The sequence below is a fragment of the Epargyreus clarus genome, unplaced genomic scaffold (genome assembly GCF_041222505.1).
Source record: "Epargyreus clarus isolate Ecla_fem2 unplaced genomic scaffold, WU_Ecla_fem_2.2 ptg000031l, whole genome shotgun sequence".
Taxonomy (NCBI): domain Eukaryota; kingdom Metazoa; phylum Arthropoda; class Insecta; order Lepidoptera; family Hesperiidae; genus Epargyreus; species Epargyreus clarus.
Window position 1 is genome coordinate 9,923,882 of NW_027332236.1, and position 23,227 is coordinate 9,947,108.

The 23,227-nt window shown below is 37.3% G+C and overlaps 2 protein-coding genes across 10 annotated transcripts in view; one reads left to right on the top strand and one right to left on the bottom strand.

Annotated features, from left to right (window-relative positions):
• Positions 1-23,227, bottom strand: part of LOC140754709 (muscle calcium channel subunit alpha-1) — a 97,282-nt gene that overhangs the window by 61,418 nt on the left and 12,637 nt on the right. For all 9 annotated transcript variants that reach the window (XM_073089761.1, XM_073089768.1, XM_073089762.1 and 6 more), the window contains exon 2: positions 1,747-2,015. The gene's annotated coding sequence lies outside the window, so the exon portion shown is untranslated. The remainder of the gene's footprint in view (positions 1-1,746; positions 2,016-23,227) is intronic.
• On the top strand, positions 18,953-20,980 carry LOC140754900 (uncharacterized). The gene is made up of 2 exons (XM_073090064.1): positions 18,953-20,163; positions 20,902-20,980. The coding sequence occupies exons 1-2, from the start codon at positions 19,064-19,066 to the stop codon at positions 20,978-20,980; spliced, it is 1,179 nt and encodes a 392-aa protein (XP_072946165.1). The 5' UTR covers positions 18,953-19,063.

The following is a 23,227-nucleotide window of genomic DNA, read 5'->3' on the forward strand; positions in this document are numbered from 1 at the left end:
TTCACCTATTAAGAAGATAATGAATATGAAAGTTATGCTAAAAAATAAATTAATCAAGAATCTCAGTAACATAAGATGTCGTTTCATCACAGTTCATTTATAATACTCGAGTGACAGAGTGACCTCCCCGTGATCAAAGCGATTAGGGTCCCTTAATCAATCTCCCATACGGTCCACTGCACATGAATTAATGTTGGGAATCGCTAGAAGACCTTTAGATGTGTAATACTCACGTCTGCTTTATTATGACTAGTCTGATACGAAGATTGTGGGATCTAGCCGGTCAAGCGGAAATTTTAATGGATTTAGAACATTCTGGCTCTGGGTTTTTGTATGTTCGTTCGTAGTTGTTCATCAGTTTTGATACAATCCACTAGGGGCGCTGATTGGAAATGTATGGGAAAATACGTAAACAAATACCAAAACAGTCATTTTTGTAAAAAGTTAAAATCTCATACTAAGGGACCAATGGGTTCATAAACAATAAGATCACATACTCGTACATTAAATAATTGTTTGAAAAACCTTTATAACAGACCACAAAAAATGATTGCCTACGTCTTTTATTACAAACGTACAGAGTAAATATTTCACTCAAACAGTTCATTTGTCAATGTGTCCTTTCCTCGAGAACAAAAACGCAAGTCCAGGACGGACTATTATCCTAACGAGATTTGGACAAACTATTTCATCAAATGATGCCCATTGAACCACAGAGATTGATTGGGTCTAATACAAAGCTGTCTATGTGAAGCTGTGATTAGTTACGAATGTCGTAACTAATCACAGCTTCACATAGTAGACAGCCTAATATGCCGGTAAATTAGCAATTAAACTTCTTGGTATTCAGGCATTTAATCAAACAGTTAGGCAAAATACTTAGTTCGACACATTTTTACCACTAGCTTAGCTGGCATTAAGATTTAGCATTAGATGAGGTGTGGATAGGCAATCACGTATGACCACCACCTGATGGTAAGGGGCTACTGCCGACCATGAACAAAATTTTCTTCATGAGGCCGTTTTATGACCTAAAATAGAAAGCCTCAGAAAAGTATGCCTCCCCTACCATACTATTCAAATCAAATCGTAGCAGCAATAAAAACAGCTGTTATTAGGCAGAAATAGGTGTGGTCATGCCGCCGGAGTCGGAGCCATAAGTGGTCTTTTAAATTGTTTTTGGAACAGTAACATTATTTATTTTCAATTATTTTATTCTTATGTTAAAAAATATTTTTTAATCTGTAGTTCCATTAATCATAAAAGCGTGGTTTTTAGTTTTTTAACTATAATTTATTGTCTGACAAAAAGGAAAACGCACGTAGATTGAAAATTTATTTAGGATATATGTGATATTAAATTCCAAATCAGATTAGCCCCAAGTTGAAATTAGTTATAGATGCATTGATTAGTATAAAACAAAATAAACGCTTTCTACACTCACAGCCCCACACTAGGATTCCCTGTGTCGTGGGTGCCATGGACACACACATAGACAAATGCACAAACACCCAGACCCAGAAACAGAAATCTAAGTTCATCATTTAGATATCTGCATCTGCCTGGCCGGGGATTGAACCCGGGAACCTTTGCGCGTCAGACAGGTATGGTGACCGCTCCGCCACGCGGGTCGTCGTATAAAGAAACTGTGGCGCTACCGAGATCAAAAGAAAGAATTACACCATTTTCAAAAACTAAAAACTTAATAGTAACTTAATTAAACTAGTTTATTCGAAAAAAACTCACCTATTTTCTTCGATGCCTCAACGAAGATTCGAACCCAACGCGTTTCACACCGAAGACCATTTCCCATCCATCCGGACCAAACTTCTATATACCATTACAACACAATACCACAAGTATTAAATTTAATCTATCTATATTAGGATCTAGGTATTTAGGGAGCCTATCTAGGAACTTAGGAATTCTAGGTCAAAATTGGTTAGGTTAATTAGGTATATGGTTGTATACTATTGGGTTTGGTTAACGTTGTTTGCTTGAAGAAATTTGGTCCCCTGAAACAAAGAAAAGTAGAGTTTAATACACGATACTGTAAAGGTGGTAGAACCCTTTGTGGTTCGACTCCGGCGACACCACCGCCACCTATTTCTACCTAATAACAACAGTGTTAGGCGCTGCTGTGTTCCGGTTTGAAGGGTGTGGTAAGGGAGACAGACTTTTCTGAGGCGTTCCAGCTTAGTCCTCAGGGGTAGCGGCGCATCTGTGGCCGACCTCAGGTAGGAATGTCTAATCTTATCTGGGGTTGATTACAGATGTCCATGAGCAGCAGTAGCCACTTACCATCAGGTGGACTGCATGCTCGTCTGCTACTTCTATATTATAAAAAACAAAAAAAGGTATGGGACGTTACGAAGGTGGTAGAGAACCCTTTGAGGTTCGACTGCGGAAGTACCACCGCCACGACTTTTTCTGATTCCGGTGTTCAGTGTTGCTGTGTTCTGATTTGAAGGGTGTGGTAACGCAGACAGACTCATCCTCCTCCGCCTCCCAACTTAGTCCTCAAGGGTTGCAAGGCATCTGTGGCCGACTTCGGGTAGGACTCAGCCTAGGATTAATGATAGATGTTCATTGGCGACCATTTACCATCAGTTACACTGCATTCTCGCTTGCTACTTCGATACTAATAATTATTAAGTGACTGAGGCACACAATGATTCCATATATATCGTGGTATGATGACCACCCGCCAACATTAAAAAGGTAGCTACGTTTAGTTAGTACATAAATATTATTCTTAATAATATATACTAACCATAGATTAGTAAAGATACTTCGCCGCCTTGAAATTGAATGAAGCCACAAATGGTTTATCAGTAAGTTCTAGACAAATAAAACAAATAAAAACATTTTTAGAGAAAATTTACGAATAAATAACTAATACTGCGTAATTTACATATTTCATTATTCATATTTCATTTCAAATATTTTAGAGACATTTTAGCACGGAGACGTGGCAAAACTTTTTCAAGCAACTATTTCAATTCTCAAAACTGGGTACATTTTCTTGTTAGGAGTGAGTAATCTTTACTAATCTATGATACTAACTTATTAATATTACTAACTTATATTATCATTAACAATATATACTAAGTAAAATATATATTAATGATTGAAACACAATAATTTTATGAGCGAAGGCTGTTGTTAATGAAAACGACAGAATTTATGACCGCCTCAATGATGCGGCAAATTATATAGCTGCCTTTATTGCGCTTAAAGTAAAGGACAAGCTATAGTCTGGGATAATACGTAACCTAGGTCAGCAATGGTCCTTGTGAAGTCTATAAAAGTAGTCTTTATATCTGTATAAATCACTTGTATATATGTTCATACTCGCTATTTTTTACTAGTGTGAATATAAGTAAAAGTAAAAGGTTTTCTGTCTGAAATTTGCCGCCCCAAGATGCTGCCCGGCAAAGTATGTTTAGTTTATTGACCCTAAAAGTCCGCGAAATGCCATTTTTTGGAACTTCAAAAAGTGCCCCTTGTTTGCTGTCATTTTAGTTAGGTCTAACGTTCTGATGTTGTCCTGCCGCAAAAAAATAAATTTTCACAAAAGGGTTCTATCGGGTTCAAAAATAAGTTGGAACAAAGATTGAAACACTTGCAAACTTGCTAAGTTTTTAGTGCTAATCATTTGGACGTTTTCTAACTTTAATGTAATCTTTATGAATACGAGCATGAAGACCTGTTAGTAAGTCGTCATTACCATCCATGGACATCTTTAATCAACTCGACAGAATATGGCCACAGGCTACATGAAGCAGATCACAGATGGAAGTCAGAAGTAAGGTGGTCGCCTCACACGTAAGTCAACTGGCATCCACAAACATAATCCAAGATTTATACATATAAAGGTTATTCTCCAATTTATATTTGCATAAACATATTGTCATCGCATGCATATTAGCATATAAATCTAGTTTCTACCCTAGTGACTAATGCTAGCATATGTGGGTTAAACTGTACTAGGTCAGTCCTTGTGAAGGCTATGAAATAGTTCACTTCGCCGGGATATTAAGTGACGTCACCGTTTCAAATGCCACGACGCACAGAGTAAGGAAATAGAAATGTTAGTCTTTTATATGTGTCTTTATATCAACATTATTTATTAAATATTAAGTTATATACTTATCGGAAAGTTTTCTTTGGAGAAAAAGTGGTGCAATAAGCTCCATATGTGCGCACATTTTGCATCTTTTAAAATTGTAATAAATATTTTTATGTAAACCCATATCATGCGCATCAAAAGGTTTTTCTGAGAAGAAAATGAAAAGGAAACGCTAGTTTTAAAAATATTTTTCAATCTATTATTTTTAAATTTCTCTTTGTAGGTTGGTTGGTAAATATAGTGCCTTTCCATCTTACTTAACCGCAGCGGCTATATAATCGCACAAATCTGCGGTCCCGTGATTTTTAAAACGAAAAATCTTTCCCACTTCCGCGGCGGATATGGAATAAAAACGCTCCGTGGCCTTTGGATGGCTCTATAGACGGCGCACGATTGCACCAAGGTCAAACCGTTTGTCATCACGGCATACCACATTGATCTTACCAAGTCGCCAACAGATCATCTCATATATATAGAAGTAGCAGACGAGCATGCAGACCACCTTGAGTTAAGTAGCTACCGCCCATGGACATCTGCAATCGATGCCAGGCACGACTAGATTTCCGCTTGAGATCGAGAACAGATGTCCGCTACCCCTGAGGACTAAGTTGGAATGCCTCAGAAAAGTATACACACACTCCTTTGAAGGATATGGTTCAAACCAGAACAGCCTGCAACCAGCGCTTAACACAGCTGTTAATAGGTAAAAATAGGTGTGGCGGTGCCGCCAGAGGTGACAGAGAGTTTTCTAATACTTTCAAATATTACATTGGCCAAGTCGCCAACAGATCACATCAAAACCTTGTTCAGTCATTAACAGTTTTAAGTGCAATAAAACGACAATATAATTTGCGCCCTATTATGAAGATGGTCGTAAATTTTAATATTGCGTTCATTAACATAGGATAAGCCCACGTTTTGTCTGGATCATTAATAATAATGGACAGACCATCAACTTTAAGACCACAATACAACTATTCTATTGTATTGTTTGATGGCTGCCCACGTGTATCCTAGGATGAAATAGTGGTCAATGAGCTAAGACTGGAAAAACTCCAGGATTCTATATTTAAGAAATTTAAGAGACCCAAGGTTATTTGGTAAACGAGAATCCGGTACCGAACAGTGAAATTAATATTTTTTTTTTTGTAAGAAATAGCAAACTACCACGCAGTCTACCATTTTATTATATATGAGTAGCAGAAGAGTATGCAGTCCACCTGATGGTAAGTAGCTACTGCGGCCCATAGACATCTGTAATTAATCCCATATAAGATTAGATTCCTATCTGACGTCACCCACAGATGAAGATGGTAAGGCTCTACCTGAAGCCGATCACTTGTGTTGCCACTCCTAGGGACTGAGATGGTCATCTCACCCTTCTATCGAACTACGGAACCACGCTAGAAAACTATTTCCACAATTAGGCGGCGGTGGTAATAATCTGGTGGTGGTGATAATTTTTTTTTTTTATAATATGAGGGTAGCAGACGAGCATGCATTCCACCTGATGGTAAGTGGCTACTGCCGCCCATGGACATCTGTAATCAACCCCAGATAGGATTAGATACTCCTACCTGAGGTCGACCACAGATGCGCTGTTACCCCTGAGGACTAGCTGGAAGCTGGAACACCTCGGAAAAGTCTGTCTCCCTTACCACACCCTTCAAACCGGAACACAGCAGCGCCTAACACTGCTGTTATTAGGTAGAAATAGGTGTGGCGGTGGTGCCGCCGGAGTCGAACCACAAAGGGTCCTACCACCTTCAACCGATAATCTTGCCGTTGCGTCATCATGTCACGACCAACGCTGAAATGTCAGGGGTGATCTCACGGTTATCGGTTTAGAGATTATCTGGACTTTGAAACGAGATAGATCAACCTTTCAGATTGTTAAACACGTGGAAAGCCTCAAAGTCAAAGGCTTCATATTAATCGATAGATGGATAAGATGTAGGTTAATATACAATGCTTAGCTGTTTTTGTCACGGTATGCTATTACTGAAGCGAATCGGCAGAATAAGCCGTGATAGCGTAGTGGCAGAAACTTGGCATCTCGATCGAGGGGTCCGGGGTTCGAATCCCAGGCCTCCTTTGAGTTTTCCACCTGCATAACCTAAGATGTTGAAAAAAATCTCAAAGGTATGTGAAGTCAACCAATACGCAGTTGGCCAGCGCGGTGGATTATGGCGTAATCCTTCTCAATCTGGGAAGATATCCGTGCTCAGTAGTGGGACAGTAATGGGTTGATGGTGATGACGATGAAGAAAATCTATTGGTAAATTGTCTGCGATTTACTTATGTTTTTCTATCATCGTTAGAGCAATAGGCAATTAATTTCTAATTCGTAACTAAAATCAGACCCAGGATTTGTACTTTGGACACCTAAATTGAGAGGCAGAAGAACTAACAAGACATATGGAAATTATGAATTTAGATATAATTTCTGTGTGTGGGTGTTTGTGTGTTTATGTGCGTTCATAGCACCCACGATACAGGGAATCTTAGTGTGGAGATGAGAGTTTTGAAAGCGTCATTCTATCCTCCAGTACGTCACACGTGAAGCTTTAATGTTAGGGGTGAATCCCGTTATCGACACCGCTCCGAGATTATCATTAAAACACTAACGAGCCTTCAGATTGATGACGTCAGACACAGCCAACTTCAAGGAGTACATTCCGAGGTCCATAGTTCTAGGCGTGGGTGGCACTTGAATAGCTGGAGAGAATGTGGATGTTTCATACAATTGTGACTTAATGAAGTCTATTTTATTAGTTGAAGAATCTTAGTTGAAATTTAAAAATTGGCCAAGTGGGATTCTCACCTTCGGAGGCTTGATAATAGGGTTCTGTTTTTACCCTTTGAGTATGGAACCCAAAAAATATAATTATACAAAGTCAAAGCTTCTTGAGGACTTCATCGTGTATAATATTATCATCTTATTCATCCCTACATGTTTTAATGTTATGACAGAAAATTCCAATATTGGAATTGGAGGAATATTCTTCCTTTTAGTCCTATATACACAGTAAAGCTATTGGAAGGCCCAGAATAAAGTAATTATTTTTACTAAATTTCATAGCGAAAAGTTAGGGAGTAAATTGCCCATAAGCCATTATCTCTCCTTATATATTATTCCTAGATTATCTTTAAGGAACTAATGAACCCTTAGATTGATGACGCCATTCCCAGCTTAACTTCAAAAGTACTCATCAAGATCTCTAACATCATCATTTCATAAAGCGGGTACTTAGAAATAATTGAATCCAGTAACTTCAGTAGAGTACCTAAAGTACTTACTGAAGATACTCATCTGAAATTGAAGTAAACTAAGGGATAAAATTTCAGACGGACGAAATGAGATGCACTTTTGAAGTGGGAAAGTCCTGCACACAATTACGTAGGATCATTTTAAAAATTAAAGTTGAAAAAACGGGGACTCATTAGACAAAATAAATGCTTGGTCTTCTATTAAGATGTTTACAAAGTTACAGTAATCTATCCTAATCTGGGGTGGTAAATTGCTTTAGAAATAGGAATGAAGGAAAAAGAAACATTGTACAATAATTTTATAACGTTACAGTCAACTTAAATGAGATTAGATCAACATGCAGAGTTAGTTTCACATGTCTTATTGCATGTATCGGCCACAGACCTCAGGTAGAAATCTAATCCTATCTGGCGATATAGATGTCCATGGGCGGCAGTAGCCACTTATCATTAGGTGGACTGCATACTCACCATAACCACACCCTTAAAATCAGAACACAAAAACGCTTAACACTGCTGTTATTAGGCAGAAATAGGCGTGGCTGTGATGCCGCCGGAGTCGAGCCACATACGGTTGTAATACCTTCAATACAATAACATTCAATACAATAACATTAGATCTCTTGAATATCAATCTCAGCTCCCGTAGTCACACACAAAGGAATACTTACCTACCTTTGTGCCTCGTAAATGCAGAATTGAATTGCATTCGTATTTGTCTACATATCTCAGATTGCCCTGTGATTAAATTGCACGAGATATGCAATCCCAGATTCCCGGTATTGTACGTAATGTGTAGTGAAGCATAGAATTACAGTTCGCTTGGCTTCGAGAATCCAGGAAATTTAATTCAATGCTGAAGAAGTTCTATAGTGCCTGATTCATTGAATTTCGCTATCAACCTAACACTACTAAAAGTTAGGTGAGTCAATAATTTTAGGAATTGACATTAGTTAGCGTTACCCATTAAAATACTTTTGTACTTATACCAGACCATTCAGCCTTGTGGTATAAATTAAGATAGCATCAAACCCTCTCTTCAATGTCTAGGTAGGATCTATCCAGGAATGAAACCAAATGGATGGTAGGGTTAGGCAAACGCCATCAGGACAGCGGATGAATGCTAGTGTACCCGTGGTCCCGACAAAGGGCGTTCAGAGGAACCGTGGGGTTTTAGCCGGTAGGAGTCCAGTCAGTCCACAGCTGAGGATCCCATGCAGGGTTTGACCACAAAAATACGTGAGGAAATATCACAATCCAATAGCGTCGAATTTAATATTTAAATCGCACCATCCAATAATGTTCAATCCCAATCCCATATGAACGATCATACGATATCCGAATCCAATAGCGTCGATTTCAATAGTTGATCGTGCTATCCAATAATGTCCATTATGATCATAGATTAGTAAAGATTACTCACTCATAACAAGAAAATGTAACCAGTTTTGACAATTGAAATTGTCACTGTCATATATTTACGTGTTCGAAAAAAATGTAGTTAGTAGAGCATTTACGAATAAAACGATATTTCTCCGCACTTTTTCTTCGATTTCGTGTTGTTTTGCACCACTTAACTGCACATGTCGGCATTGTTCCGCGTAAATTACACAATGACAGTCAGAGATGTAATGGGAAAACAGTCAGCCATTTTACGTATGTATCTGCTATTTGTGGCTTCCTTCACTTACAAGGCGGTGAGATCTTTACTAATCTATGATTACGATATCCAGTTTTACAATACACTATCCAATAGTGTCCAGTATCTAGTATTACAATACGTAACCGGACGCGCAATCGCTACAAACAATTATAGATCTCATCAATTCACCGCACACCGCTCATGGGCTATTTTTAAACCACATATAGGTCATAGCGGTGCAATTCTAATAGCAATAATGCATTATTACATTGGAGATATGTTTCAAAACACATGGCTAATGGATTCAAGGTCTAGGAGAAGATTAGGGACTTAATTAAGGGAGCTGGGTTTAGATGGGGGCTGAAATAGCTGCAATTTTAAATGATTCACGTGATCAACATAATCTATGATAGCAAATACGTGATTTATTTATAAGTATATTATTATTATTATTTATAATATAGGAGTAGTAGACGAGCAAGTAGCCCACCTGATGCTAAGTAGCTACTGCCGCCCAAGGACATCTGTAATCAACCCCAGATAGGATTAGATATTCCTGCCTGAGGTCGGCCATAGATGCGCCGCTACGCCTGAGGACTAAGCTGGAACGCCTTAAAAAAGTATGTCTCCCTTCAAAACGGAACACAGCAGCGCCTAACACTGCTGTTATAATGTTATGTATGTATGTTAGTCTGTAAGGTATATGTGATATGGACCTTATTGTCTGAAATAAATGAATAAATATAAATAATCTACGGAACGTTTATGGTGAAGATTGCTGCAATTCTAAATGATCCACGTGATCAATAAGAGAAAGATTTGGGTTATGGAGTTTCTTTCCTCACTTCTTATTTATACGAAACAGCTTACGAAATGGTTGTAAATGATTGACAATTAAAAGAGTTCTGTATACAATGTGCTTTGAATAAAATGTTTCAATTTTATTCCTGTCACAGAAAAAACAATCGGCATTTTTTATAATATAGGAGTAGCAGACGAGCATGCTGTCCCTTTGATGGTAAGGCTACTGCCGCCCATGGGTATCTGTAATTAATCCCAGTCAATATTAGCCACAGGTGCGCCGCTATTCCTTAGGACAAATCTGGAACGCCTTGAAAAAATATGTCGCCCTTACCATAATCTTCAAACTAGAACACAGCAGCGCTTAACACTGATGTTATTTGGCAGAGATAGGTCTGGCGGTGATGCCGCCGGAGACAAACCACATTCCTTACGACTTTCAGATTTTTTCAACGAACTAACTATATGCACAAAACATTCTCATTGAATTCAGCTGAACTATTTTGGAGATTAGCATATTTCCAGCAGATTAAATATCAGAAACAAAGCACCAAACTGCATTATCGTTATGTTTCCATATGTCGTTAATTTCGCATTACTTGCAATACAATCCCAGCTAACTGTAATGCCTAAATGAATAAATCCATCGAATAGTCCAATAACAATGTTGGCATTTGCCAAAACCGTTTGACTGCGAATAAAGCAGAGGCCAAAACATTTAGTTACAGTAATTTACAGATAAGATATTCAGACTTTCGTAGTTGCAATCTGTAACTATATCTATACATATAATACTAGCTTTACTAGCTGACCCGGCAAACGTTGTGTTGCCATATAAATAATAAAAAGATTAAGGGTGAATAACTCTTAACACTTAGGGGTATGAAAACTAGATAGTAACCGATTCTCAGACCTACTGAATATACATATAAAATTTGGTGAAAATTAGTAAAGCCGTTTCGGAGGAGTACAGTTACTAACATTGTGACACGAGAATTTTATATATAAGATTAATATAAGCTTCGATATATAATAGATATTTGGTTGTCTGTGTTTTAAATCGCATCAAATGAAAACTACTTAATTGAATTCCATCGATTACGTGCACCCTTAGAGTACTTTTCCACCAAGATGTTAGGAATTGTAGCTAGGCATCTTCTTAGCCTATGAAAAAACCTAAGCTGCACCAGTCGCGATACTTAGCTCGTATTTTCGTGCAAAAAACATAGCTCAGCCACCAAACCTAAGCAACAAATGAAAATAAAGCAATTTTATTGGCGGATTTCACACAAATCCATTAGATAGTTAGTTGTAACAGACGTTACTTTGCGGAAATCCATGCTATTAAGTTAAGATTAAAACTACTTCGCAACAATTCGTTACAAATATGTATGATGGTATATATTTTAAACCATGCAGTATGTACCACCCTCCCTCAAAGGATGCGTGCAGATGCAAAATATTAAAAATATACACCACCATACATACCACCACCAACACTTGTTTCGCTTCAAAACGGAGCATCATCAGGGTAAGTTGACTCTACGACGGTTAATCAAACATTGCTTAGCCGCGCGTATCTCTGGTAGAAAGGCACCACACTGTTACGCCCGGCCTATGTAAGCTAGAGTGCAGTGCCTAGTGCTGCACATACATTATCTAATATATAAAAGGGCAGGTGGGCTCTCACTCGGAGAGTCAGATCTAATCATTCAATTCGGCCACACGTCTTTTAATTTCCGTATTTTCACTTCATTGTTATAATTCAATTAATTAAATAAACAGTAAACTCTTTGTGTCTTCGAAATTTCCTTTTTTTTAAAAACCCTCGTGAAGGGACCCGCGTAACATTGGTGGCAGCGTAAAGGGATATCAAATCTATCCCCGGGTTCGTCTCCGCGAAAGTGAAAGTGTAAAAGTGAACAAAAGTGAAGTGGAAACAAAGTGACATTCCATATCGTTGTGGCCACGGATATCCTCTCTGTATCTTCTGACTCCATTGTTCTCCGCTGAATCTCTACAACATCGTGTCTCCGCTGTTCTCTGCTGATTCTCCGCTGTTCTCTGCTGTTCTCCGCTGTTCTCCGTCGTTCTCCGCTGTTCCGTGCTGTTCTACGCCGTTCTCCGCTGTTCTCTGCTGTTCTCCGCTGTTCCGTGCTGTTCTACGCCGTTCTCTGCTGTTCTCCGCTGTTCTCCGTCGTTCTCCGCTGTTCCGTGCTGTTCTACGCCGTTCTCTGCTAGAAGTCGTCGCCGCTGTTCCTGGAAAGAAAAACGTAATACCGCATACTAAATCGTCTCTGTTCCCGTCACCGTCTCCTAGACTACGTTCGGTTCAGATAACACCGAATTCCGCTGTGTCAACATCTAGACATCGCGTCGCCATGCAAGTACGCCTTATCGCCGTGTTCCTGTAAGTCTTTAACTAAATCCTATTGTGTACTTGTATGTGTGTGTATAATTTTGTTTTTTCTTTCGATTTCGTTGTTGCCAAAAAATATACTATTCTTTCGTAACATCATAGTATGTCAAAAAGTGAACTTCAAACAGATAATTCTGAAAATACTGCTGAAAGTGAAAAGTCTCCAATCTTACCTAGAGTCACTCGTTCAAAAAATAAATTCGATATGGACGTAAACACACTGTTCAAATTCATTAAGCCATATGATGGCAATCGGGAATGTCTCAATTCCTTCATAATAAATTGCAACAACGCAATCGAACTAGCGTCAGATGTTCAAAAACCAATTCTATTAAAATATATATTATGCCAACTTGAAGGAAAGGCTGAGCTTGCCTGCTCAATTAAAGAATTCCAAAACTGGGACCAATTAAGGGATTTTCTAAAATCTCAGTTTTCCGATAGGAAACATTATTCCCACCTACTTACTAATTTACAAGAGAGCAGGCAAGGCCAGCATGAATCGGTAAGTCAATATGCACTCAAAATTGAAACCTGTCTATCACAATTGTTAACTGAAATTTCTTTGTCAAATTATAAACATTCTGAAGTGTTAGGTCGCAACGCGGCTATGGAAGACCTAGCCCTACATCATTTCATTATGGGCCTTAAACCCAATTTATCATTAATTTTGCGGTGCAAATCACCCAAAAACTTAGGACAGGCAATAAGCATCGCCATAGGTGAAGAACGCATAATGCAATCTACGTTCAATCGACAGCAGCAGCAACAATCAAGAGGTTCAGAACAAACTTCGTTCCGACGGCCTCCCGTTTCCAAATTTCAGAATAACAATAATAACAATCAAAAATTAATTTGTAGGTATTGCAAAAATATAGGTCACACTATTGACCAATGCCGCAAACGGGAATATTTTAATAACCGTAATCGTCCATCAACCAGTTCATACAGACCACAACCGCGTGTTAACTTTGTGGCTGAAGATGAGACAAACGACTATGGCCGTGACGAAGTCGACATTCCAAAAAACTAAATCAAGTCTCGCGTCGGTGTCGTGCGAGACACCAGTCTAATCTTAAAATCGACGCCTGTAAATCCGCTGTATCCGCTGTATCCGCAGTACCGACTGCATCCGCTGTATCCGCAGTACCGACTGCATCCGCTGTATCCTCTGTATCCACTGTATCTGCAGCCCCGTCTGCAATCGCTGTATCCACTGTATCTGCAGCATCGTCTGCAATCGCTGTATCCACTGTATCTGCAGCACCGTCTGCATCCACTGTATCCTCTGTATCTGCAGCCCCGTCTGCAATCGCTGTATCCACTGTATCTGCAGCCCCATCTGCAATCGCTGTATCCACTGTATCTGCAGCACCGTCTGCAACCGCTGTATCCACCGTATCTGCAGCACCGTCTGCAACCGCTGTATCCACTGTATCTGCAGCCCCGTCTGCAATCGCTGTATCCACTGTATCTGCAGCACCGACTGCAAACGCCGTATCCTCTGTATCCGCTGTATCCGCTGAATCCGCCGTAACCTCTGAATCCGCTGTATCCGCCGTATCCACTGTATCCTCTGAATCCGCTGTATCCGCTGTGTCCTCTGAGTCCGCCGTATCCTCTGAGTCCGCTGTATCCGCCGTATCCGCTCCTGAACCTGAAACAGAAAACAAAGTATACGAAATTAAAACTAATCCTAAGAAAACTCTGCTTCCACATATTCTTGTTTATTCCTCTGTGTCTGATATTCCATTATCCTTATTAATAGACTCTGGATCCGTTGTTAGCTTAATTAAATCCTGTTCTATTCAAAATCCGCCGAAACTAACTAAAGAAAGAATAAATTTAAAAGGTATAGATCCTGTAAAATGTACTACAAAAACATCCGGACACTTTCCATTAAAATTAAAAATCTGCGATATTTCTAATAAAACTATATCACACAAATTTCATGTAATAGATGATATCGATCTTCCATATGATGGTATAATCGGCACAGACTTACTAAATCTATTCGGTTGTAATATAGACTATAACCAAAATCGATTGAGAATCGATAAAACAAACATTAAACTTCTGTTCAATGAGCCTACTTATACTATTCCTGCAAGAACCGAAATGGTTATCGAATGCTCTGTTTCCAATCCCGATATTAAAGAGGGACTCGTGCTAAATCAAAATCAATTCAAAGATCTTTTAATTGCGAATTGTCTCGTTAAGGTAAAAACCAATAATAGGGTTAACCTTACAGTAGTTAATACTGCTGAATCTGCTATATCGCTTAATTCTAATTTAAATGTAACTCTTATTCCGTGTGATGACTCTCAATCTTCCAATATTATTAATAACGATGATAAAATTCAATATCCTGTAAACAATGTCCAATATTCTAATAGTTATCATCGAACTCGAGAAGTCCTAAAACAACTACGAGTCACACATCTAAATTCTGAAGAGATTGATGCTCTTTATGACCTCTGTTCCTCTTTTTCTGATATATTCCATCTTCCTGATGACAACCTAACTCACACTGATGCTATAAAACATTCTATTAAAACTACTTCTGAGAATCCTATTCACGTAAAGTCCTATCGCTTTCCTGAAGTTCATAAAGCTGAAGTCCAAAAACAAATAAATAAAATGTTAGACCAAGGCATAATTGAGCCTTCCAAATCACCATGGTCTGCCCCTATTTGGGTAGTCCCCAAGAAACTAGATGCTTCTGGGGAGAAGAAGTGGCGAATTGTTATTGATTTTCGCCAGCTCAATGACATCACCATAGGTGACACTTATCCTATTCCTCATATTAACGAAATCCTTGATCAATTAGGCTCCAGTAAATATTTTTCCACATTAGATCTTTCTTCTGGTTTCCATCAAATTCCTGTCGAAGAAGAAGATAAACCTAAAACCGCTTTCTCTGTTCCTCATGGTCATTACCAATTTACTCGCATGCCTTTTGGGCTTAAAAATGCCCCTTCTACTTTCCAACGGTTAATGAATACCGCTCTATCAGGCCTGCAAGGCACCCGCTGTTTCGTATATCTAGATGATATAGTTCTTTACGGTTTTGATCTAAAATCTGCTATTCAAAATCTTAAATGTGTTTTCGAAAGGTTAAGAGAATTTAATCTTAAATTACAACCAGAAAAATGCGAATTCCTTAGAAGAGAAGTAGCCTATCTTGGTCACATCATCACCGAAGAAGGTGTCAAACCAAATCCTGAAAAGATAGAAGCAGTTATAAAATTTCCAATTCCTAAGTCGCCCAAGGACATTAAATCATTTTTAGGTCTCGTCTCTTACTATAGACGTTTCATTCAAGACTTTTCAAAATTAGCGAGACCCTTAACAAGTTTATTAAAGAAAGATGTTCCTTTTAAATGGGATAATACCCAACAGTTATCCTTTGAATCCCTAAAGAATAAACTTAATTCTTCGCCAATACTAGCATATCCAGATTTCACTCAACCCTTCATACTTACCTGTGACGCCTCAAATTATGCTATATCCGCCATTCTATCCCAGGGCACAATAGGACAAGACCGCCCTATAGCCTTCGCTTCTCGCACCCTCAATAAAGCTGAGTGCAATTATAGCGTCACAGAAAAAGAATGTCTTGCGATAATTTTCGGTACTAAAACATTCCGCCCTTACCTTTATGGTAACCGGTTCTCTATTCTTACTGATCACAAGCCTCTGCAATGGCTCTTTAAATGTAAAGACCCTGGATCCCGTCTCATTCGTTGGCGACTCAAGCTCGAAGAATACGAGTATGAGATTATATACAGAAAAGGCAAACTTAACTCTGTAGCAGATGCCTTATCTCGTTATCCCTCTGATTCTTCTGTTCCTGTAAATATAATCGGAACTGGTGCTAATCCTATTATTAATCCTAATAATATGCAAAATCCCGCTGAATCGTCTCCATCGACTCTTCCTTCTACTTCTCAAGATCCTCCGAATCTTGAACATGTCGATATGGAACTCCTGAATAGCCCGCTGAATCCTAATGAGTGGAACTTACCTTTCTTAGATCCTCTCCAAGAACTTGGTGAACTCCCAATTCTTCCTCCTAGTCCTGAAAACGTTAACTTACCTTCTAGTTCACCTAATCTTGATACTATTCCTGAAAACGTCGCTGAATCTAATAATGAATCACCTCCTTTGGACTTACCAACACTCGATGAACTTCTAAGTCCTCCTGCTATTCCTGAAAATGAAAACTTATCTAACCCTAATACTCACCTTAATAATACTCCAACTCCATCTCCTCCTATTTCTGATAATATTCTAAATTCTTCTACTAGTCCTAATAATAACTTACCTTTGGATATACCAAGTCCAAATGTCTCTGATAATTCTTATTCAGAATTCCTAAAAGCTATGTCGAATCCTAGAGCTAAATTTAATACTACTATACATGAATATACGAATAGCCTATTGACGACAGATTCTAAAATCGTTATTCTACCGACTTCTATTGATCTTGATGAAGCAAATCCTTACGTTGAAGAAGTCCTTGCTAATCAAAGTGATACCGCAGAATTCCTTAATAGAGAAAGGAGACTGCATTCGTTTCTAAAACTAGAAACAAGTTCTAAATCTTACTATTTCCTTTTTAGTAAAGTCCATCACTTTGATGATGTGCCATATCCAGATTTATTCGAATCCTTAAAACAACTCCGTAATGAGTTATTAATCATTTTGCATGAATCATGCAAAGAAATTGCTATTTCCGACTTCAGAGATCCTTTCGTAAAACCCTCGTATGCTAAAGTCTATAATATTCTTAATTTCCTTTTCCATAATACTGATATCATTATTAAAATATATAGAAATACTATTATTTATCCAACTCCGAGGGAAATTCCTAAAATTCTAAAAGAAAATCACGACATACCCATTGCTGGTCATGTGGGCATGGGCAGAATGTATAACAGGATAAAAGAGAGGTTTTATTGGAAAGGAATGCGAAGTGATATAGAATCCTACGTTAAACGTTGCGAACTTTGTCAACAAAATAAAGCCCTTAGAAGGACTAATCGCGCCCCTATGCAAATTACTAGTACGTCGACTACACCTTGTGAACGTGTAAGTCTCGATATCGTAGGGCCCCTTCCAGAATCAGGACCAGCTAAACTCAGATTCATACTGACCTTACAGGATGACCTTACTAAATTCTCCATGGCCTACCCTATTCGTAGCACTACAGCCGAGGAAACCAGTGAGTGCCTTCTTCATTTTATCTCGGTCTTTGGAATACCGAAAATGATCCTTACAGACCAAGGCACTAACTTCACGTCAGAATTATTTAAGAAAACTTGTGAATTCTTAAAAATTAAACAACTTTGGTCGTCTCCTTATCATCCTCAGACCCAAGGTGCCCTAGAGAGGAGTCATTCCACTCTTAAGGAATACCTAAAATCATATGTCAATGATGACCAAACTGATTGGCCTCGTTATGTTTATACGGCAATGTTAGCATACAACACAGCCGTCCATTTCACAACCCATTATACTCCTTATGAGTTAATGTTTGGTCACAAACCATTTATTCCAAATTCTCTCTTTGATGAAACACCTGGTACAACCTATCCGGAGTATGTAAAGATGCTCCAGAATAGATTAAACTATTCTCATAACAAAGCCCTTGAGAACATTCGTAGATCCAAGGACATCTCTAAAAATTATTACGATTCCCGCACTCGTGCTGTACGCTATAAAGTTGGTGACTTCGTGTACCTTAAAAATCATCCAAGGCAGGGTAAGTCACTGTCTCCTGTTTGGAAAGGTCCATTCAAGGTAGTCAAAATTCATGGAAATAATACACTATCCCTTCTCATTAATAGACGTCACGTCAGACACCATTACGATCAAGTCAAACGAGCAAATGTTAACACTGGCGCTATTAATGTAGACTAAATATTATACTATTTCAATATATACAAATTCTAATTATACAAATTCTAATTATACAAATTCTAATTATACAAGTTCTAATTATACAATTCTATTTCATATACAGTTTCAAATTATACAATTTATACAATTCTATTTTATACAAATTATACACTGCTATTCCTTTTGCAATTTCAATTTATACACTTTAATTAGGGTATAATCATTAATTTTTATTACACTGTTTCTTTACATTGTTCATTATTTAACAATGTCATTTTAATCGTTTTTCCTTAAAAGGAAAACATTATTCAACCTTTAAAATATAGGTTGACTTTTCTTTTATATTCTATTATTATTTTTACTATATCATTTTAAAGGTTTGTTGAAACCGAATATTAACTATCTTATATTGATTTTAAGTTTTAAGTTACTATTTCGTATTAGTCATTGTAAGTAAATTCTATTCTTGTTACTTACCTTTTGCTGTTTCCTTATTATTTTTCTATCCTATTTCAGCCTGGCATTACATTGTCACGGTTTCAAATATGAAGAATTCGTCGAACAAATAACGAAGAGTCCAGGAATTTATTTCAATCCCTCAGGTTCTGTTAAATTAATTAGCGATTATATGCATATTTTAATGCCAATAGAAATAAATTACATAAAATCTCATGTTGATAACATTAAAAACGCTCTCGATTCCGCGCAGTATCTTTGCACTCAAACTGATGCATTAAAAGATTACGAATGTCAAAATTCCTATCAACCGCTGGTTTCAATGTATAATGAGATCACTAGAGATTACTATTCTATTTCCCATTTAATTCCTGCTAGATCAAAGAGATCCGCATGGATTTCCGGTGTCGGTACAATTTTCAAACACGTATTCGGCACAATGGACGAAGACGATGCTATTAAATACGATAACGCTATCCAAACCTTAAAACATGGTAATCAAAAACTGTTAGATCTGGTAAAAGATAATATTATGTTTTCTAAATCTGCTATTACTAATTTTAATAATTCTATTTCCGAGATAAACAAAAATGAGAAACAATTAAACACTATGCTTGAAAATCTATCTTCATATGTGAATAATTTAACGCTTATTTCTAATTCAATTATGTTAAAATCTACTATTCATAGTGCATTTAGCGTTCTTCAGTCTACTATGTTAAGTCTATCGTATAAATTAGAAGATATTGTTAATTCTATATTATTTGCTAAAACGAATACTCTGCATCCGTCAATTGTAAAACCTCGTGATTTATATACTGATTTGGTAAACAATGTAAAATATTTACCTAAATACACAGAATTTGTTGTAAACTTGGAATTAGATAACATAAATGTATTAATTAATCTTTCTGAAATAATAACATACATCATAGATAATAAATTAATGTTTATCCTTAAGATTCCTCTTGTTCAGATAAGTAAATATGATTTATATAAGAATGTTCCAATTCCTGTACCGCATGATGATGTTAATTCTAAGTCTTATGCATTAATTATTCCTACAACTGCCTTTGTAGCTCTGAATCAGGATAAATCCAAATATATAACTTTAAATGATATTTCTAATTGTAAAAATATTAATTCCGATATTTATATTTGTAAAGATCTTAATGAATTTAATGTACAAGATTATCCTATTTGTGAAACAGAAATATTAACGAAAGTGTTAACAATACTGCCAAAACAATGTAAAACTAACTTTTTATATGGTCATACTAATATTTGGCAGTCATTAGATAACAATCGATGGGTGTTTACCCAATCTGAACCTTCAAAATTAAGTGTAGAATGCCGAAGTGATGTTAAAGAATTTACTATTTCAGGAACAGGTATTTTAACTTTAAAACCAGATTGTATTGGATATTGTGGAAATGTAAAATTACTAACTAAGAAACATCCTATGTATAAAATTAGTCACTTCCATTCAGATTTCAATTTAATAAATGATTCATGTTGTAATTTTGATAAATTTAAGAAGTTAAACTTCAATAAAATTGTTACTAAGCTTCCTAATTTAGATTTTCATAGATTAAGTCAAATTGATGTAAAATCTGATGATTTGTTAAAGACTATACAGAAACTAAATTCAGAAAATGACTCTATTCCTGTTCTAACTCCTTATTCTATTTCTACTTATTTGTTTGGGATACTTTTTGTAATTTTTCTTATATACTACTTTTGTTATAAAAGATGCGTGGTCTTTTCTCGTAAATTGAAAGTAAATTCTAATGCTTCAAATCCTCGCGAATCAAGCCCTGAAGAAATCGAACTCAGACCGCGATTAAGAGTTGATAATTAATTTCCATTTTTCTTTTCTTTTCTGTGGAAAACTTCACGCTTCGACCGTGTAAGTTTTCACTTAAGCGGGGGGTTGTTACGCCCGGCCTATGTAAGCTAGAGTGCAGTGCCTAGTGCTGCACATACATTATCTAATATATAAAAGGGCAGGTGGGCTCTCACTCGGAGAGTCAGATCTAATCATTCAATTCGGCCACACGTCTTTTAATTTCCGTATTTTCACTTCATTGTTATAATTCAATTAATTAAATAAACAGTAAACTCTTTGTGTCTTCGAAATTTCCTTTTTTTTAAAAACCCTCGTGAAGGGACCCGCGTAACAACACGTTCTAACACTTGTGACATAAGTACTGCATTTGACACTCAATTCTAAATAGTCAATAAAACCTCTGCAATGTGTTCACCCGTGGGTTGCAGGCTTTTATCGGACGTAAAAAGTAATGAGGAACGAAAACACAAGGTCATAGACGCATTTGATACTGTACTTTGTCGCTAGGGTTGGTACCTTTTGTCCCTGTAGTCTCGGGACTACAATAAAGCTACGAAGGTGATAGAGCCTTTTATTATTCAACTCCGGAGGCACGACCGCCACGCCTGTTTCTGTTTTATAACAACAGTGTTATGCTGCTGTTTTCCGGTTAAAAAGGTGTGGTAAGGAAGTGGTAAGTAACTTAATTTCATGAAAATTAAGTTGGCGTTATTGTAATTTAATGATATAAATTATGTGCAAAATTAAAATACATACATGCATGTGAAATTTATATACATGGTTTATGAAAGATTTGCGATATTTACATGAAATCATAAATTATTCATAAATATAGTAAACAGAAAAATAGTTAAATTTTTCAAAAGAAAATAATATTTGAAATAAAAGTTTTTTTGACAACCCTAAGTGTACTCAGCGAAATGAGACCGTAGTACGGAGATGCGGCGTGACGCTGTATGCCGCAACGCGGCGGATTCTGTGTAACTGTACGAAATCCGGCTCGAAGGACCATCTTTTTTTAAATATTGAAGTAGCCAATGAGCGTACAGACCAACTAATGGTAAGTGGCTACTGCCGACCATGGACATCTGTAATCAACCCCCGAGAAGATTACATTCCTTCAGGTCGGCCATAGCCGCTACACCTGACGACTAAGCTGGAATACCTCGGAAAATATGTTTCCCTTAGCACACCCTTTAAACCAGAACACAGTAGCTTGACACTGCTGTTATTAGGTAGAGATAGGTGTGGCGGTGGTGCCGCCGAAGTCGATCCACAGTAGGTTTTACCACCTTACACTACGACAAAGTACCCTACCACCTTCAAATTCCCTCAATCAGTATGCCCTAACTGTTCCCTTCCGGGGTCTAAGGCATTGCTACGAAAGGCCCCAGCTGTACTGCATGAGCCGGAAGATACAGGTCATTAGCGCTGAATGCGGACTATTATCCCCTGTTAACGACTAGGGTGCCCATACTTTCTATTTTTCTAGGACACATTCCAAAATATATCATTGCTAGAGACTCCTGTCTGTATTGAGAGTTAAGTTTCAAACATATTAAAGATAGGATCCATCCGAGGGTCTGAGGTTCCGAAGGGCCAAGGGGGACTGGCAGGAAGGTTCTGTTTAAACTCTAGGAGCGTAAATCATTACTATTACTATTTCTATTAATATAAAAAGAGTTGGGTTGCGTAACTAAAATCAAAGCTTTTATTCAAAGTAGATTATTTATAAAACTCTTTTTTAACGTCAATGATTTTTGAACAATCAATTCGCAAGCAAATTCGAGAACGCATTAAGTTTCGTTATGGAACAGCGCGTCTCAGTCTTAAGTATATCCGTCCCCAAATAACATCATCTTTCTAAATCTACACTAATATTATAAAGAGGAAAACTTTGTTTGTTTGGTTGTAATGAACTCAAAAACTACTGGACCGATTTTAAAAATTCTTTCACCATTCGAAAGCTACATTATCTACGAGTAACATAGGCTATATTTTATATGAAATATATTTGATAAATAGATTTTGAGGCCGTACAAAGTTTGCCAGGTCAGCTAGTCTAATATAAATAAAAAATAACGCTTATAAAATATGTTTATACTTTTTGACTCGTAAAACGAATGCTTTTTATTCATAGTTATCCTGAATTTTTCTTTTGCAGCACAGCCACCCTACTACCATCCCTCTCCCTCAGAGGGATGTTATTTTGTCGTCGTCTGTCCATAATTGCGAGTTCATTGGGTATTTATCCTTCGTTACTTCCTAAGTAGGCCTTGAGAGGCTTATTTATTTTGGGGAATTCTTATTTGTGGGCTTTCTCTAAGCATATCGAACTTTTTATATAAGATTAGCAGATGAGCAGTTGTGATGGTAAGTGGGTACTATCGCGCAAGAACATCAGTACCTTTACCATGAGTTTTTACGTTTTGACAAATATGACTGTTTTGGTATTTGTTTACGTATTTGCCCATACAAATTCCAATCAGCGTCCCTAGCGGATTGTATCAGAACTATAGTGTCAGTAACGTAATATTAATTGCCTAAACCGACAAAATGACGCTTTATGTTTTGTCTCTCTTTTTGCGAACATGTGAGGCAGACAAATAGACTTGAGCACTTACTTATTGTTACGTTTACTCAGTCTACTGAAGCAAACGGGAGAGAAGAATGGATTGAGTAAACGTAACGTAAAATTGTGGGATGTTTGGAAAACTCATGATAAGGGTACAAATTTTTACTGTAATCGACCCA

Bases quoted from the DNA above. Each gene is read 5' to 3' on its own strand.
- LOC140754900 (XM_073090064.1), top strand. From the start codon at position 19,064: ATGGACGAAGACGATGCTATTAAATACGATAACGCTATCCAAACCTTA. The intron at 20,164-20,901 runs GTTAAACTTCAA...CGTGGGTTGCAG, and splicing joins AATTTTGATAAATTTAAGAA to GCTTTTATCGGACGTAAAAA.